Source organism: Fukomys damarensis, unplaced genomic scaffold (genome assembly GCF_012274545.1).
Source record: "Fukomys damarensis isolate Sample0158 unplaced genomic scaffold, DMR_v1.0_HiC HiC_scaffold_12, whole genome shotgun sequence".
In the NCBI taxonomy this organism is placed as follows: Eukaryota; Metazoa; Chordata; class Mammalia; order Rodentia; family Bathyergidae; genus Fukomys; species Fukomys damarensis.
Genome location: NW_022900924.1, coordinates 297,445 through 317,613, shown reverse-complemented (window position 1 = coordinate 317,613; position 20,169 = coordinate 297,445). Strand labels below are relative to the sequence as shown.

General features: G+C 42.3%; 1 protein-coding gene and 1 pseudogene across 2 annotated transcripts in view; one reads left to right on the top strand and one right to left on the bottom strand.

The window, feature by feature from the left end:
- Myo18b (myosin XVIIIB) overlaps positions 1–20,118 on the bottom strand; it is a 278,729-nt gene extending 258,611 nt beyond the window's left edge. The window contains exon 1 of one of the 2 annotated variants that reach the window (XM_033762282.1): positions 19,916–20,118. In XM_033762282.1, the coding sequence (XP_033618173.1) occupies positions 19,916–20,007 (92 nt within the window). In that variant the 5' untranslated portion in view covers positions 20,008–20,118. Of the gene's footprint in view, positions 1–4,480; positions 4,589–19,915 lie in introns of those variants that run through there. The other variant, XM_010603683.3, reaches the window with a different exon arrangement.
- LOC104848008 lies at positions 15,749–16,125 on the top strand (annotated as a pseudogene).
- Positions 20,119–20,169: the final 51 nt, after the last annotated feature.

Below are 20,169 nucleotides of genomic sequence, written 5' to 3'. Positions count from 1 at the left end.
AGGAAGAAGAAGAAGAGGAAGAAGAAGAGGAAGAAGAAGAGGAAGAGGAAGAAAAGTAGTAAGTGAGTAATCCAAGGCCCAGCAGTTTTGAGAGATAGCAATGAGCATTTTGGTTTGCTGCTTGGCTAGTAAGTTAGAAGCTTTGGCAGTTTCATTGGATATAATTTCCACAACAGCTTTCAATCTAATTATGCGGTTTAGCATTTAAATGGGAGTGCAGCAGGCTCCGCCCAAGTGACAGGGCCATAGCACCGGACTCTATGCTCAGGAGGCCATTCAGCATCTTTCCAGTGGCCAATTTGGAGGGCGCATCGTCCCGCTCAGTCTCCCTGGCCTGGTACACTTGCAGCCCCAAGTATTCCCCGCTGGCAAGTGGAAGGAAGAAATGTAGATGACCCTGACTGGCCTGGGGAGAGTACGGGGTAGGCTGCCTTTCCACAAATCCAGTCTCCACCTGGGACCCCGCATTCAGCGGTTGCGCCGTCACGGTCCCACGCCTCCCAGAGATGCGAGAAGTTGGACAAGGGGTACAGATCTGATTCAAGGTGATCTGAGGACCCCCACCATTGGATCTCCTGGGCAACTGAATTATGAAGTCTTTGGCCTAGGCTCTGAACAGAGACGCTGAACCTTCCTCCCCTCTGGGCAAGGCATCCAAACTACTAAATTAAAGCCTAGTCCGGTAGTAGGACTAGGGTACCTGCTCCATCATAGGGTCACAGGGGTCCAGCTCCTTAGCCTCCCATGGCCATTGACCTCCCATGCTGGTTCTCCCTTGTAGGTAACAAGGAGAGACCTTTAGAGTCTGAGCTGCAGTTTCTGCTGGGGCTAGAAACAAGTTTCTTATGGCTGAGATGGGAGGTGGGCTACTTTCTACTTCCTCATGAAAACAATGAAAGACCTGATGAGATGTGGCCATGTGTGCCGCAGGGATCCTTTGAAAACACAGTAGAGCTCCAGATTCTGTGCCTCACCCACGCATGAGTCCACCAACCCTGTGGTCCTTTCTCCATATGGGATCCTGCAAGTTACAGGTAGTAAAATTAACGAGGGTGCAGGCCCCTGATTTACAGCTGGAGTTGGGCAATCCCTTTCGGAGGAGTGCAGCTTTGTTTCTGTCCTTCCAGTTGGACCATAAGACGCAACTCCAATAAAGGCAATGAAACCAGTCTTCTGCATGAAACCGGGCAGAACCAAAGATTCCTCACACGTGCACTTATCACTGAATGTGACTTTCTGTTCCCATCACAGACCCCCAACACGGCTCCCGCTAAGTTGATTGGGTATTGCCTGTTGGCTCCGTATACATCAGACAGCACTGACACTGGCCGGTTGGAATGAGGAATCGCAGTTCAATTAATCAGGTTCTCCCCTTCCTTCTAACTGCTCCTCACTGCGGGAGTACGGTGGGTCGAGACGAGTACATTTTTGACTCCCCTGTTGGCAGGTAGTATAGGTTGCCTCCTGTGTACAGGTTCGCTTTGCATGAGAAATGGGTGTGATAGTGTCAAGTCCAAGTAACGCTCTGGCCTGATCTGGTTATGCAAATGTATTGGTCACGTGATGTTGACCTCAGGTCCACCAGTGGGGCCTCTAGAAAAAACAGCCCATACCAAAAAAACACCCTACCCACAAGAGAAAGGTGAGGGCTAGCAGGCACCTTTCACCATATTTCCAGTTTGTGGGTGGTCTCTGCAAGGGACCCATGCACAGTTAAGGATGAGAAACAGCAGTACATAGCGGACGGGCCAACCACCAAAGGGGATGCGGTCCATTCGTGTCACCAGTCGGTGGCATCCTCAGCTTCTGCTGTGCATAGGCGAGTCACCCTTCAGAGCCACTAGAGCAGGGCTGCTGTCCTCTGACGGTGTCTCTGTGCTCGTGGCCAGCTACTTCCAGAGCCCCAGCTCAGGTGGCCCCGATGGACTAGGGATGCCTCCCGGTCCTGACATGCTGACTGCGCTCTGCTGCAGTGAATCAGGGGCTATCTCGGCCACCTCTGCTGCGGTGAGAGTCGGTTGGATAATAGCGAGTGGGCCCTCCAGAGGGGCTTTGGAGGCTGCACATTCCATTCCTTTACCCTCATAGCATCCCCTGGCTTAAAGGAGTAAGTATCTGCACTCAGACTCGGGGCTGATTGTTCCTTAACCCATTTGCGTAGAGCGGCTAAAGTTGAGCTGACACCTGCATCTCTTGCCTTGGGGTGAGATTTTCAAGCTCCTTCAAGTCCTCCCTTAGTCCCTTAATAAGAGGAGGGGGCCATCCATAGAGAATTTCATAGAGGGGAAACCCTGTCTTTACAGTGGGACAAGACCTGATCTTCGGCAGGGCTATTGACCAGAGTCAGCCCCCGTGCAGGTGAATCTCCTGACACAGTTTGCTTACCTGTTGCTTTAGAATCTGGTTCATTCATCCCACCTTTCCTGAGCTCTGGGTATGTACGCCATATGCAGTTTCCACGTAATTTTCTCCCTTGTACGAGCTTTGCCTTTCTCTTGCTCTTCTTTTTGTAGGAGCTTAAGATCCACAATTAGGTTGTTTATTTGAGCTTGCTCTGTTTTCCTAGTGTGGGCATTCACTGCTATGAATTTCCCACATAACAGCTTTCATTGTGTCCTATAGATTCCTGTATGTTGCAGTAGCATTGCCATCAAATTGTAAAAACTGTCTAATTTCTTCTTTAATTTCTGCTGTAACCTGTTGGTTGTTCAGAAGAGTGTTATTCAATTTCCATGTGCATGTGAAGTCCTTACGGTTTCTTTTGCTATTGATCTCCAGTTAAATTGCACTATAATCTGATGATGTACATGGGGTAACTTCGGTTCCCTTTGTATTTACTTAAGCATGTTCTAAGAGCCAGCATGTGTTCTGTTTTGGAAAATGATCCATGTACAACTGAAAAGAATTTATATTCTGATTTTTTGGGGTGAAACACTCTGTAGATATCTATTAGGACCATTTGTTCAAAAGCTTGGTTAAGTTCTAGTATTTTGTTGCTGATTTTTTTGTCTAGATGATCTGTCTATCTGTGACAATGGGGCATTGAAGTCCCCCACTACAATTATATTAGTGCTTATTTGGTGTTTCATGTCTCTTGATATTTGTTTTGTATATTTGGAGGCATTATTGTTTGGAGACATAGCCTTTTTAATAAACGGTGTTGGAAAAACTGGATTTCAACTTGTCAAGATTAAAACTAGATCCACATCTTTCACCATGCACTAAACTAAAGTCCAAGTGGATTAAAGATATAAATATTAAAACAGAACACTAAACTTGCTGGAAGATACATTAGGTAGAACTCTTGAAGATATTGGCATAGGAAAGGACTTTATGAACAAATCCTCAGTAGCACAGGAACTAGCACAAAGAATGACCAACTGGGATCTCATCTTTTTAAAGTCTCTGCACTGCCAGAGAAGTCACCAGCAGAGCTAAGGCGCAACTCGCAATGTGGGAAAAAGTTTTTACCAGCTGTTCCTCGGACAAAGGTCTATTATCTAGAATATATAAAGAATTCAAAAAAGTCGGAACCCCCCAAATATAAAGACTCAATTCAAAAATGGCCATCTGAAATGAACAGATATTTCTCAAAGAAGTAAAAGCAGCAAATAATCATATGAAAAACTGCTCAGCATCACTGGTCATTCAAGAGATGCAGATGAAAACAACACTGAGATTCTACCTCACCCCAGAAAGAATGGCTGCTATCAAGAAATCAACCAATAACAAATGCTGGCGGGGGGGCTGTGGGAAGAAAGGAACCCTTCTCCATTGTTGGTGGGAGTGCAGACTGGTGCGACCACTGTGGAAATCTATATGGAGATACCTCAAAGAACTAGGATCAGAAGCCCCATTTGACCCAACTATTCCTCTGCTTGGTATTTCCCTAAAGAATTAAAAGAATCATAGCACAGCTCTTCCATGTTCATAGCAGCACAGTTTGTAATAGCTAAAATTTGCAAACAGCCCAATTGCCCATCAACTGGAGACTGGATAGAGAAGATGTGGGTTTTTTTTTTAATATATAAAATAGAGTACTACTCAGCCATAAAGAATGAGAAACTAGAGATATATGTATAGTAAGTGGATGCACATTGAGGACATACTCTTAATTGAAATTAATAAGACACAGATGTGTAAATACCAAATAGTTTCTCTGGTGTGAAAAACTAAAAGTATAAATAAGGATCCAAATATATAATTGATATTGTGTAATAGGAAGGAAAGGTCTGAAAGAGGAAGTGGGAGGGGCAGAGAAAAGGTAAAAAGGGAAAGGAAAAACATGTGAAAAGGAAAAACATGGAAACAATGTCTTTGGAAACAGGGAGGGGTATTCCACTTTCAGATCAACAAATCTGATTGTTTCAGTTTTCAAACTGGGAAGAATTTCTGCTCTACAGACTCACATGTTCCTGACTATGCCACAACATGGGTGACTGTTCGGGCTGTGTAGTAATATCCGACGCGGTGATCTCACCCTGAGTAAGGATGTACTTCTTGACTCTCCAAGCCGGTCTTGGCTGTGGACAAGAGTTGTAAGACATAAACCAGCAGCTGCCCCATCAGATGGGCTGGCGCTCTCTGGTACTTCCTGCTTCCTTGCTCCTGACCTCCTCTCGTGAAATCGTGGGATTTTCTTTTCTGCTTCTAGGGAGGAAAGCTTAGACAGTAGCATCCCAGAAAAGAAATCTATTCTCAGAGAGATAGGCCTGAAATGCCGTTGGATAAGTCTCTCTCCCCACTCCTGCCTCACACTTGGCAGTTAGTTTCCTACTGTCGGCTGCGGGTGCCTCACTATTAAGTGTCACTAGATGGCGCCAGTGTCTTCAGTTAACAAGGACACCGACACTACTCCTGTGGTTTATGAAGTCAGGCACCTGCTAAGTGCTCTACTTAGAGCAAATTATCTCATCCAGACAGGAAGCAGTGAGGTGCAGAGAGGTGAGGCTGCTTATCCGAGGTTGAGCAGCTAGAAAGTATTCAAGATTCAAATCCATTAAGCAATGCCGGAAGCTTATGTTATTTTTTCTGTTTTGTTTTACAGTTCTCAGGGTTGTACCCGGGGCCTTCACATTAAGCTACACCACAGTTCTTTTTTATTAAAAAAAATGTATACAGGTATGCCAAGTCACTCAGCTGCTGATACTGGGGTTGAACTTGAGATCCTCCTGCCTCAGCCTCCCCAGAGAGCTGGGATTACGGACACGCTCTTGGTGACCAGAAGTTTTTGTAGCAAAAATATTAGTGTAAATTTTTTAAAAAATTAACTAGGGGTGTAGCTCAATGGTAGAGCATTTACCTAGCACACAGAAGGTCGTGAGTTTGATCCACAGCACCACAAATAAATAAAGAGCTATTTTTTCCTGAGGTTATGTTCTACCTATTAGATGCTGAAATGATGTTTTATGAAGTAATAGAAATCATAGATACTCAGGGTTTTTTCTTTCTCCTTAATATCCAAACTTTTAAAATTTGTTACACTGTATTTCTTCCCCTAATTTTCAAGCCCGGAAGATTCCCGGAAGGAGCACGTCTAATGAACAAGCTGTTGTGCTAAGTGGGGGGAGATTCAATCCTGTACAGAGTCAAGAGATTTGTGTTGTAACTTACTCTCAATGGAGTACACTTAATAATTATGTTTCATGCATAGTTACAAATACATCCAACAATGAGAATTATAACAAAAAATGTTGTATTGTACCAAAAGCTATAATTAAGGAAAAGGAATTGCTCTGTTTGTTTGTTTGTTTGTCTGAGATATGCTCTTGTTATGTATCCCAGGCTGGCCTCAAACTCACAATGATCCTCCTACCTCAGCCTCCTGAGTGCTGGGATTACAAGTGTGCACCACAGCAGGTGGCCTAAATTTTAAGTAGAATTAAAAAATAATACTGTTCAGTTATTGGACAATCACAATCACTTTATTATGAGAAGTAAATGTTATCCACGCCAGAGGTACTAAGTTGCTATGTCCTTCGCAATATAAGCAGATCTTCTATGAAAGTGAAAGCAGAGGTGAATGAAGCTCTTTGAGGAAGCCACACCTGCACTGACCTTGAAGGCTGACCTCGACTGACTAGCGAAGAGGTGGAACACGGTGGTCGAAGAACCACACTTCTGTCGGGCTATCCTCAGTACCACCTCACAGCCATTTACGGTTGGAGTCTAGGCTGCAGAACTCGGATCTCGCGGTCTGCAGTCTGGGGTGTCGGTGTCAGTGCCTTGGGAACGGGGACGTGTGGAAGGCTTCACGCCCCCTGGCTGTGGGCAGAATGCTGATACCCTGGCGTCCTGAGGCAGGAGCGCATCTGCTGAGGACAGGTGTCAAGGTGAGGGATTCGCGTGTACAGCAAGTCTGACTCTTTGTTAATTTAATCCTTATCCACCCTCTCTATAGCTGCTGTCCATGCAATGTGTGCGGCCCCTCCCTCTGCACTTCTCCCTGGCTAATAAAAGTGGGCCGACTGCAGAGCTCCGTTTGCGTCTGTCCACGAGAGGCAGGTCTCCTTCCGGGCCCCCTTTAGATCCTGAAAATTCTCTCTGTCTCTTTTATTCCTTGCTGTTCCCCTCAGTGACGGGCACCCTGGAGTGGGGACTGAGAGCTGGGAGGGACGAAGCAATGCGGTGGGAAAGAATCAGAAACAGATGACGTTGGGGAACTCCGCGGCGCAGATGTGGAAGTCAGCTGTCAGAAACAGTGAAGGTCAGTCACTGTGCCTCAGGACGGCTTTGCTCAACCGAGATCGTGGGGCAGAATCTGTCAATGAAGCAGCGGAGGTACGGACGCCTGTTGTGTGTGTTAGTGAAACAGGTCGGGACTCAGAGTAGAGCTCGTTCTCTTTTAAAATGCTGCAGGAGGGCCGGGGATTTAGCTCAGTAGTTCCGCTGCCTGCCTCACAAGCACAAGGTTCTGAGTTCGATCCCCAGTACAAAAAAAAAAAAAAAATCCTGCAGGATATTATCAAAAAGGATACAGAGAATTGGGATAGACTGGGAGAAAATGTAAGGAGAGCCCACGCAAGGGGTGAATGAACTGCCCCAGAAACTTCTCAACGTGGAGCCTGATAAAATCAGTATCAGAGCCTTTACGTAAGGCTACAGCTGCCACTATCGCCACTGCTCCCCCTCTGGTGAAAGAAGGGAAAAGACTGTACACAGATGAAGAACCCCTTTCGAGGCCCACAGTTCCCAAAGTCCTGGAGGCTGGTGGAGGCCACCCTGGCTTGTGTAAATATCAAGAGCTCATGAGGGGAGCTGCTATGGCAGAGGCTGTGATTGGGCCTTGCTACTTCCCTGTCGTGGTCAGACTGGACCCTGATGATCCTCAGCAGGTGACACACGCACATCAGGAAACAGAGTATCAGGCATCGAAGGAATTAAAACAGAGCACGGTGAATAACGGGGTGCAGGGGCCTTTCACACTGGGGTCCTGGACTCCATTTTGGGGGCTCTGTGTATGGCCCCACAGGACATTAAACATCTTGCCAATTCCTGCTTATTACCAAGCCAATATCTTCATTTTAATGTGTAATTACAAGGACTTGCAACAGGACAGGTAGCAAAAATGAAGGGACCGGAAGGCCGAGTCAAGTGTCACTGAGGATTTGTTATTGGGAACAGGACCTCGCGCAGATCCTGCACAGCAGATGGCTTCTCCTGATGAGACAGATGACCAGAAAAGCTTGTCAATGGGACGGCACGGACCGCTGTCCCTGAGGAGGGCTCTCCACGGTAGTCCGTTCTACATATTTTGCAGAGCTCCGGAGAGCCTTACAACTCAGTTCCTTGCTAGACTGCAGGGAGAAGTCCATAGACAGAGACCCCATGCTCAGGCAGCTGAAATAATAGTACTGCATTTGGCTTTTGAAAATGCAAATAAGAATTGTAAACAGGCCCTTGGGGCCATTAGGGCTACAGAATATCTTGGAAATTATATTAGAGCTTGCCAAGACATAAGAACAAGATCTTATAAGAGCTCTGTGCTAGCTCAGGCCATGTTAAGTCTTACAAAGGAGACAAAACCCAATAACACCCAGTGTTTTCACAGTGGAAAAACAGGGCACATTCATAAGCAGTGTGACACTCTAGCTAAATCAGGAGCCACAGTTCCACCCCCCACAGGGGGAGATACGTGACCAACCCTGGGTCTTCGCCGTTAGTGTGAAAAGGGAACTAACTGGGCAAAGAATTGCCATCCTAAACATCATAAGAATGATGTTACATTCCCACCATAGGAAATGGGAATCGGGCCCTTCAAACAACAGAGGCCTTTGCAGAACAGGAAATGAGCAGCAATCCACCCTGGTTCCAGGTGAAACGCTGCTCCACTCGGGACTCCAGGCAGTGCAGGATTAGCTCTCCCTGCAGCCCAGAAAGAGAGAGAGAGAGAGTAATGCTTTGGGGGGAGATAAGCCTGTGAATATACCCACAGGAACCTGGGGACCACTCCCTGAGGGTACTGTTGGATTAATTATGGGTAAAAGTAGACTAAATTTGCAAGATACAACCGTGATGCACTGTGGGATTGATTCTGATGACGAAGGAGAAATCCGAGCTGTGGCTCCTTCTTTGACGTCTGAGTTTTCAAGCCTGCTGAAGATGTTGCTCAATTGATACTTCTTCTTATGGTAGGGTTCCCCTTGATACAATATAGGAAGCAGCAAAGAAAGGAGCTTTGGTAGTACCCCAAGCAAAGAAATTTATTTTACCCAGAATCAGGAATATAAAGGGCAAATACTTTGAAGGATTGCTAGATACAGGAACCAAAGTGTTTGTCATGGAGGTTGAACAATGGCCTCCCCTCGGGCACACAAAGGTTGTGGCCACGTCCTCAGTGGGACTTGGTTCACCTCAGTAAGAGCTGCAAAGTAAAACTCCCCTACCGTACTCAGGGCTGGAAAATCAAGCTGGGCCCTTTCAACCTTATGTGGCTCCCATACTGATAAATTTATGTGGAAGAGATCTCAGAGGAATGGAGAATTATGCTAACCAGTGAACCTATTAATGTGGCAAAACAAATTATGAAAAAGATGGGATATGAACCAGGTTTGGGTTTAGGAAAAAAATACGTACAACTAGATTAGATGAGACCTTGCAGAGTAGTTTATCAGCTCCCTTTTTGATAGGGGTCATTGTTGCTTCTCGCCTCAGGGAAGCTTTGCCACTTCAATGGAAAACAGATCCCAGTCTGGGTGGATCACTGGCCCCTAAATACAGAGAAGCTAAAACGCTCACATTGTTTTTTTGTTTGTTTGTTTGGTACGGGGATCGAACTCAGGTGCTTGTGCTTGCAAGGCAGGTGGCGGAAACATTGAGCTAAATCCCTGGCCCAACACTCACATTCTTTAGTGCAAAAACAAATCCGATCAAGGCACTTGGAACCTACCAGTGTCTGGAATATTCCTGTATTTGAGACTCAAAAAAAAAAAATCAATAAAATGGAATACTACTCAGCCATAAAGAATGAGAAAGTAGATTCATTCATAGGTAAATGGGTACATTTTGAGGATATACTCCTAAGTGAAATATATAAGTCACACATATGCAAATACTGAATAGTTTCTCTGGTGTGAAAAACTAAAATAGTACTCAAGATCCTAACGGGACAATTAGCAACGTGAAATAGGAAGAAAAGGACCAAAGGTGTAGGGACAGTGAGAAGGATAGGGAAAGGGGAATAAGGGAAAAGGAAAAAAATATGAGAAAATGTAAAAATGGAATTAAAGTGTTTGTAAGTGGGGAGGGGAGGAGGGGGTGAAGGGAGGGTGGGGACAAGGGGAAAAAATGAGAACCAAGACCTGGCATGTAAAGGTACGAGATCCCAGTAATGAATGTAGCTGTACTGTCTACCTAGAACATGCCAATAAATTCAATTTAAAAGAAAAAATCAATAAAGTGGAGATATTGCAAGATGTAAGATTAATAAATGCTTATGTGTAGCATTTACAGCTGACCTCCCATCTCCTGCAGCTGTTCCTCGAAAGTGGCCTTCAACTGTTATTGACCTTAAAGACTGATTCTTCCCAATTCCCTTACATCCACATGATTACCAGTGTTTCCCTTTCTCTGCACTCAGTTAAGCTGAAGGAACCTAGAGCAGACATCAGTGCACAGTGCACAGGGGGTGATAAACAGTCCCACCCCTTGTCAGCATTTTATAAATAAATTGTACAATCTGCTCAAAAGAAATATCCTCGAGCTTAGATTATTCATTAGACATTTTGCTGTCCATGACAACGAGGACAAAGCTACATACTTCGCTTTAGTTTCTTTTGCTACAGTAAAGAAGGCACCTTAAAAGTCACAGCCTGTGCATAGCTCCTGACAGCGCACAGACCTCTAGCCCTTATCTCCACCTAGGACCTTCACTCACAGAACCGACAGTGAGAATTCAAAACATAAAAATAAGACAGGATTGTTCACTGCTTTTTAAGGCTTTTCAAAAATCATTGGGAGATTCTAATTGGATTCGGCCCAAATTAGGTGTTGCCAAGTATTAATTAAAACACCTCAGTTTAATTCCCTTCAGCAGTTAACTCCTGAGGCACACGAAGAATTACGGTTGGTAAAAAGAATGTTCCAGGAACCACAAGTGTATCAGGTTACTGATCACCAGCCTCTTATTCTCAGTGCTTTGGATAATCCTCATTCTCCCACCAGGTTCGTAGGGCAATTTTATCGCTCTCAATTGTTTCCCATCAAATGGCTATACCTTCCTAATCAGATAGTAAAACTTTATAGTTATATACTGAACAAATGGCAAGAGTAGACATGCCTGGGAGAACTTGCTGCTGATTATTTGACAATGATCCTTCTCAGATTACTACCCATAGAATTGTCTCAATATTCAATTTTATTGCAATAAGCTGTTTATTGGCAGATTGCTTTCACTGACTTTTTAGGGCAAACTGACAATCATTTTCCTAGCTACTCTATCTTTTAAATTGTTTTCCTAGTGCCCTTTTAAGACTTTCCTTTTTTTTTTTCAGTACTGGAGAACAAACTCAGGACCTTATACTTGCAAGGCAGGCATGGCTGTACTGAGCTAAATCCCCAGCCCTCTTTTAAGCTTTTCTAAAACATTCTTGTATAATACCTCAGATTACATGCCCACCCAAACCCCACTTCTGATACATAGACCTATTTTACAGATGGTTCCTCGAAAGGAAAGGCAGCTCTCTAGGGTAAAGATTTTCAACACATTATTTAAACCCCTGGACTCTTGGCCCAAAGATCAAAAATAACTGCTATTTCATATATTATAGGGTTTACTAAGCCAAGCCCTGTAAATATCGTTAGTGATTCAGGCTATGTTGTACTTCTTACCCAGCGGCTAGAAAGTGCCACGATGAAAGCTATTTCAGACCCTCCCTTATCTGTTCTTTAGATTGCATCAGGTGATCCAAAATCACTCTCCTCCTTTCTGTATCAGACATATCAGATCCCACCCTAACTTACCGGGATTACCAGGGTATGGTAATGATAGGCTGATTCCTTGGTGTTTGTGTTACTTCTTTTGATTTGGCAAGGCATTCCCACTCATATCACCATCAAAAGCAGTAGAGCCTTAACCAAAGAATTTCAATTGCCCCATTCACAAACTAGAAAGATTGCCTTGTCCTGTCCCTCTTGTCAACACCCTCCTAGTCCCATTCCTGCTGAGGGATGTAACCCCCGACGCCTAAAACAAAATGAAATTTGGCAAATGGATGTTACTCATATCCATACGCCCATGTATCTATAGATGCTTGCTCCCATATGATCCATGCTGCCTTCCATATGGACAAGAAAGCGGACATATGTAACATTGTTTATCTGCTTTTGCTGCTATGGCAGTCCCACATACAATCAAGACAGATAATGGCCCTTTATTTATTTATTATGTTGGTTTTTTGAGACAGGGTCTCATTGTGTAGTTGAGACTGACCTGGAACTCGCTATGTAGCCCAGGATGGTCTCGAACTCACAGCGATCCTCCCGCCTCAGCCTCCAGAGTGCTGGGATTACAGGCGTGCACCACCACACCCGGCAATGGCCCTTTAAATATTAGTAAAGCTTTACCCTTTTTTCAACTCTGGCACATTAAACATCTTACAGGCATTCCCTATAATCCTCAAGGCCAAGCAAGAGTGGAGCAAGCACAGCTCTCCTTAAAAACACGATTACAAATAGATGGTCTTTATCTCAATCTGATAGAAGCCATTTATGACAAACTAACAGCCAAGGTCATACTAAATGGTTAAAAACTAAAAGCATTCACTCTAAAATCAGGAATAAAACGAGGATGTCCACCATTCCCTCTCCTGTTCAATATAGTTCTGGAAACATTAGCCAGAACAATTAGACAAGAGAAAGAAATAAAAGGAAAAGGAAAGGAAGAAGTTAAATTATCATTATTTGCAGATGACATGGTACTCTACACAGAAGACCCCAAAAATTCCACCAAAAGACTTCTAGATTTAAAACCAAATTCAGTAACAAAGCTGGATACAAAGCGAACATTCAAAAATCAATAGCCCTTAATATGTAAGGTCATATCTGCATGGGTTTGATTACAGAAACTAATAAAGTATTCTCTAAATAATGAAAAAAGGAATAAGATAAGACTACAAGAGCAAGAAGCAATTTAAATATGTTCAGGGACCATTTTCATCTCCAGAATTAAGGATTATTTTAATGTTACATCATTGCCTTTTCTCTTTTACTTTCCTTTTCAGTTTTATTTTAGGATTCCCTATTTTTAATGTTCATACAGAGATTTCTTTAACTGAAATACTGAATAGTTTCTCTGGTGTGAAAACCTATAATAGTACACAGGATCCTAATGAGATAATTAATAATGTGAAATAGGAAGTAAAGGGCTAAAGGTGTAGGGAAAGTGGGAAGGGTGGGGGAAAGGTAATAAGGGAGAAGAAAAAATATGAGAAATTGAAAAAATGGAAATAAAGTGTTTGTAAATGGGGAGGGGAGGAGGGGGTGAAGGGAGGGTAGGGACAAGGGGAAAAAATGAGAATCAAGACCTATTATGTAAAGGTACAGGATCCCAATGATGAATGTAACTGTATTGTATACCTAGGTTGTACCAATAAACTCAATAAAAAGAAAAAAAAGCAGTTATTACATCATTCATCAACTAGAGAAACAAATGCCAATTTTCTTAAATGAAAAGAATGTTTGTGGGTTTATAGAAATTCTTATTGTATGTATCACTCATGATCAGTTTCAAGGATATAGGAGGGTGTGTGTGTGTGTGTGTGTGTGTGTCTGTAAAAAAATCTAAAGTACGTTAAACAGGTCACTAAATGGTATGTGCAAGACACTCCAGTTTTTTGTTTGTCTGTTTTTTGCAGTACTGGGAATGAACCCAGGACCTTCAGGCTGAACTACATCTATAGCCCTTTTTTAAAAATTTTTCAAATTTTGAGACAGGAGCTCCCTAAATTGCCCGAACTGAGTTGGAATCTGTGATTCTCCTGCCCCAGCTTCGCAGAGTGCTGGGATTATAGATGTGCACCATCATGCCTGGACCCAAAATTTTTTAATGAGTATACACTTGCAGTCTACTGGTTAAGACATGGCATTCTGTCAAACAGTTATACAGAACCTCAAAAGCCCCAATATAAACTGATTGTTAATCTTAAATTAGTTTTCCAATGCCGTAATAAAAAGATACTTGCTAGTGAGAATAAATTTTGGGTGTTTTCCTGATGATACAAGGTTTTAGGAAATCACATATGTACTCATACCATTATTAACATACATTAGTTATATTTTACATTATATATCACATGAGAAATATGTAGATATTACTGCTTTCTACTTCCACATTTAGAAAACAATTACAGTAAAACCTTGGTTTGCGAACACACTTCCTTCTGTAAACATGCTTGTAATCCAAAGTACTTATATATCAAAGCAAATTTACCCATAAGAAATAATGGAAATTCAGATGATTCCTTCCACAACCCCAAAAATTCATTTAAAATGATTACAAAGCTGTAATACAAAATAATATAGAAAATCTTTGTAAAGTGAACAATCCAAGAGGAAGAGATGAGTCATAATATATATGCACTAAACACTAGTTTACCCAACTATATAAAATAAATATTAATGGACATGAAAAATCAAATAAGCACTAAAACAATAGTAGTGGGGGACCTCAATACCCCATTGTCACAAATAAATAGATCAACTAGACAGAAAATAAACAATGAAATACTAGAACTCAGTCAAACTTGAACAAATGAACTTAACAGATGTTTACAGAGTGTTCTACCCCACACAATCAGAATACACATTCTTTTCAGCAGCACACAGGTCATTCTCCAAAATAGAGCACACACTTGCTCATAGAACATGTTTAAGTGCAAAGGAATTGAAGTTATCCCTCGCATATTATCAGATATTAGTGTGATGAAACTGGAGATCAATAGCAAAAGAAACCACAAACTTTTTATAAACTCATGGAAATTGAACAACACATTTCTGAATAACCAAAGGGTCACAATGGATATTAAACAATAAATCAGGGCCAGGGATTTAGCTCAGCGGTTCGGTGGCCTGCCTTGCAAGTGCAAGGACCTGAGTTCAATTCCCAGCTCAAAACAAAATAAAACAAACAAACAAACAAAAAGAATAAATCACACAGTTTCTACAATTAAAAGACGCAGTCAATACAACATATGGGAATCTATGGGCCACAATGAGAGCAGTCTAATGAGGGAGATTCATATCAGTGAATATTCATATTAGGAAAACAGAGAGCAATTAAACAACCTGCTGCCGAACCTCAAGCTTCTAGAAAAGAGCAGGACAAACCTAAAGTTCATACAAGGAAGGAAATTATAAAGATCAGAGCAGAAATCAACACAATGGAGACTAAGAGAATGATACAAACAAATCAATGAAGTAAAGAATTGGTTCTTTGAAATAATAAACAAAATTGACAAACCATTAGCTAACCTCATCAAAGAAGGAAAGAAAAGGCCCAAATCCATGCAATTAGGAATGAAAAGGGTCAAATTACAAAGGACCACCCAGCAAAAATCCAGAGGATCATCAATACCTACTTAGAGAACCTATACTCCAATAAGATGGAAAGCGCAGAACAGATTCTTAGACACAAATGAATTACCAAAGTTGAACAAAGACCTAAAAATTCTAAGCAACCCAATATCACACCATGAAATTGAAAATGTATTTAAAACTTACCAACTAAGAAAAGCCCAGGCCCTGATGCATTCACTGCTGAATTCTACAAGACATTTAGAGAAGAACTATTACTACTACTGTTTAAACTCTTCAATGAAACTCAAAGGGAAGCATTAATCCCAAATTCATTCCTGGAAGCCAACATCACCTTGATCCCCAAAGCAGAGAAAGACCCTACCGAAAACAAGAACTATAGGCCCATCTCACTAATGTAGATGCAAAAATCCTTAATAAGATACTGGCAAACAGATTGAAGAAGATCATCAAGATCATACACCCTGACCAAGCGGGGTTCGTCATAAGCAAATCAATAAATGTAATACATTATATTAATATAACCAAGGACAAAAACTATATGGTCATCTCAACAGAAAAAAATGTTTTGATAAAATCCAACATGCATTCATAATAAAAAACCTTACAGAAACGTGGAATAGATGGTCTCTATCTCAACCTGATAAAAGTCATCTTTGAAAAACCAACAGCCAGTATCATACTAAGTGGTCAAAAACTGAAATATGGCAGTGCTGCTCTGAGCCCTCCAGCCATGGTCTCTGGCACCAGCTATGCCTGTGCCCCTGTCGCTATGGCCCATTACAAAGCCACCGACCATAAGCGCAAGCAGTCCTGGAGGTACTTGTAGAAGACTAGGGTGTTGGACAGGCTGACCAAGGTGCTGGTAGGCTTATATGAAGAACTAGAGAAACCTAATAGTGCTTCGGATTTTTTAAAGCGTCACTTAGGAGATGCTACCCCAGAAATTGAGCTGATTTGCCTAGAATTGACAGAAAGGAAAGAGAAATATGAAGCCACTGTAGAAGAAAACAAACAAACAAACAAACAAACAAAAAACTGAAAGCAAAGTTTGCTCCGAATGAACCACCTCAGGAGAGGCAGCATGCTGAATAGGAGTCTTCTCAGTTGAAAAGACACTGAAAATTTGTTTGTATAGTATATAATCCTTTCAGAACAGATGCTATAAAACTTGTAATGTGTTAAATTCACCCATCACACTTTAAATGTTATAAACACTTGTACTTAGAATCGCCAATAAAAACGCAATATTAACTTTCTTTAGGGCTTAAAGCAGGAGAATCCAAAGTAAACCCCGAAGGAAACCTAAACGGCCATTCAATTCATTAAAACGTGTTCTATTTATTAGTCTGATTAGAAGTGATAGTACTGGTTGTATCTACCCAAGGAGGTTTAGCATGGAACTGTTCCTTGATTTAGCTCAGGATATGAGCACAGGTACAATCGTGTTACATGAGGATGAGTGTTTATATTCCCTGTAGGCAACTGAAGAAATCTGTGCGACACACGATGCTTTTGCACGGGTTCCTGTGAATGTTCTGCTCGTTTCTATAATGCAGAACAAGTAACTCTTCTCGATCACCACTTTGCCTTAGTTCGAACCCTGACACCACTTTGCCTTAGTTCGAACCCTGACACCACTTTTTCTTCTATGCCGCCATGCCCTATCTGATAACGTTGCCTTGCTTTGCTATGTACTTTGGCGGGTCCTAGTTGCTCATTAGCCTTTGTGTGTTGTTCATTTTCCTTAATAATGCAGATACCCTGCTTGTAATTTACATAACTTTAAACAGGATCATACCATTACCCTGCCTTACCCTGTTGCTTATTTAACAGGCAGAAGTGATATAACTTTCTGGGTTCATGCACAAGTTGGGGTGAAAAGGGAATGAGCATGCATCATGGACAATTACAGTTTATGGGCATAATCACAGTTCTTTCCCCCCTCATAGTATGTTTGTAGCCTTGAATTCATTTTATCTTCATTATCCCTGTGAAGTAGGTGGGGCATATATGAGGGGAGGCTGGGTGCTGAATTTTTAGGCCAAAGGCTGACACTAATACAAATTATTTACTAACTGTAGAACTTCGGGCACATGAGTTAACCACTCTGAGATTTACTCTCCTCATCTGTTAAAGGAGAAAAAACAACCATGCTGCCTACCTCACAGAGTTGTTGTGAGGGGTAAATGAGAATGCACATGAAGATTTGTAAATGGTAAAGCACTACATTCTCGCTTTAAAAAAACATCCTTCACACTAAAATCAGGCATGAGACAAGGATGTCCACTACCACCTCTTCTGTTCAATACAGTTCTGGAAACATTAGCCACACCAATTAGACAAGAGAAAGAAAGAAAAGGAATAAAGATAGGAAATGAAAGTAAAACTGTCATTACTTGCAGAGGACATGATACTCTCTATAGAAGACCCAAGAACTCCACCAAAACTCTTCTAGACTTCATAACCAAATTCAGTAAAGTAGCTGGATACAAGGTCAACACACAAAAATCAACAGCTTTCCTGTGTAGGAACAACAGACTCACTGACAGAGAAATGGGGCAAACAATTCCTTTCACAATAGCATCCAAAAAATTAAAATAACTAGGAATCCATGTAATGAATGAAATCAAAGACCTCTACTCTGAAAACTACAACATTCTCAAAAAAAGAGGTCAAAGAGGATATGAGAAAATGGAAAGACATCCCTTGCTCCTAGGTAGGAAGAACTGACATAGTGAAAATGGCCACACTTCCAAAACTGCTGTACATATTCAAGGCAGTCCCAATTGAAATTCCAACAGCATACTTCACGGACCTTGACAAAACAATCCAAAAATTCATTTGGAACAAGAACAGACCTAGAATAGCAAAATCAATTCTAGACAACAAAGACAAGGTAGTAGGTATCACAACGCCCAACTTGAAACTGTACTGCAAAGCTACTGTGATAAAAACAGCATGGTACTGGCAAAGAAACAGACCTGAGGACCAGTGGAACAGAAGACGCAGAAACAACTCCAGACACACTCAGCCACCTCATCTTTGACAAAGGAGCCAAACAGCCTCACTGGAGGAAAGATAGCCTCTTTAGATAAATGGTGCTGGAAAAACTGGTTTTCCACTTGCCAAAGATTAAAACTAGACCTATATCTCCCACCATGCACAAAACTAAAATCAAAATGGATTAAAGATTTAAATATTAAAGCAGAAACACTAAAATGGCTGGAAGAGAGGTTAGGTAGAACTTTTGAAGATACTGGCATAGGAAAGGACTTTATGAACAAATCCTCAGTAGCACAGGAACTAGCAAAGAGAATCAACAACTGGGATGTCATCCTATTAAAAAGCTTTTAGGGGTGGGGATTTAGCTCAGTGGTTTGGTGGCCTGCTTTGCCAAGCGCAAGGACCCTAGTTCAATGCCGGTACCAAAAAAAAAAAAAAGCTTTTGCACTGCCAGAGAAACCACCGACAGAGCTGAGACAACCTACCTTGTTGGAAAAAACTTTTATCAGCTGTTCCTCAAACAAAGGTCTACTATCTAAAATATATAAAGAACTAAAAAAAAATCAGACCTCCTCAAATATAAAGACCCAATTAACAAATGGGCATCTAAAATGAACAGATACTTCTCAAAGAAGTAACAGCAGCAAATAAATGTATGAAAAAATATTCAACACCGCTGGTCATTCAAGGGATGCAGATGAAAACAACCCTGAGATTCCACCTCACCCCAGAAAGAATGGCTGCTATCAAGAAATGAACCCATAACAAATGCTGGCAGGGTTGTGGGGAGATAGGAACCCTTCTCCATTGTTGGTGGGAAAGCAGATTGGTGCAACCACGGTGGAAATCAGTATGGAGATATCTCAAAGAATTAGGATTAGAAGTCCCATTTGACCTAGCTATTCCCCTGCTGGGTATCTTCCCAAAAGAATTGGAAGAATTACACCACAGTGATATGTGTGCACCCATGTTTATAGTGGCAGTTTGAAATAGCTAAAACTTGGAAACAACCCAATTGCCCATCAACTGGAGACTGGATAAAGATGTGGGGTCTTAAAATAAAATGGAGTACTACTCAGCCATAAAGAATGAGAAATTAGAGACATTTATAGCTAAATGGATGCACAGTGAGGTGATACTCAAGTGAAATAAACAGGACAAACAGGCAAATACTGAATAATTTCTTTGGTGTGAGAAATTGAAAGTGTAAATAAGGCCTAAAAGGTACAACAGATGTGGAATAGGATGAAAAGGGACAAAGGAAAAAGGGAGAGGGGAGGGGGAGAAGAGGGGAAGGACATGGAATGAGAAAATGAAAAAATAGAAATAAAGACTTTGTAAATAGGGAGGGGTGGAGGGCTTGAAGGGAGGGCAGGGGTATGGGGAAAAATAAGAACCAAGATAGATTATGTAAAGGTACAAATTTCCAAAGATGAATGTCATTATATTGTATACCTAAAATGCATCATTACTAAAAATAATTAAAAAGAATTTACTTTTCAAAAAACATATGAAATCTTCCTGTTTATATTTACCTGTTACTTTTATATCATTGTCTAGCTGCTGAATTTATTCAGTGCGTGAATTTATAAGTTCAATAAAGAACAGTAATACTAAAAGCAGCAGCAGTTAACTTTCATCGCGGCTGGCCTTCCTTCCCTGGCTGTACAGACAACATCACACTGGCCGTTCTGAGCCCTTCTACGTCCACTTTACAGATGCTAAAACTGAGGCGCCCCGCGTCCTCTATCACTTGTGGGCGCCGGGCAGAGCCTGCGGTCTTCTCCCTGCTCCAGGAGGGGTGCCAGGCGCGGCAGGGGTCCGGGAAAGGAGGCTGGGAGGAGAGTACCCGCACGCACTCGCATTGCACACGACCTACCCCGGCCTGCAGGGAAACAAGAGCTCCGGGCTGAAACAGTAGGAGGAGCTCCCCTCGCCGTGGCCCTGACGTCGGCGCCCTCCGCTGTTCATCGCACTCGCCCCGCCCCGCGGCTTCAGGGTTCCGGGCGGAGGAGGAGCCACCGCCCACTCCCGCCCTGACGTCACACTCTCAGCGGTCCCGCAAGCTTAAATCGGCCCCGCGTGGTTTGGGAAGTTGTCCCGGCTGAGCCAAAAACACTGCCCGCCCCGCCC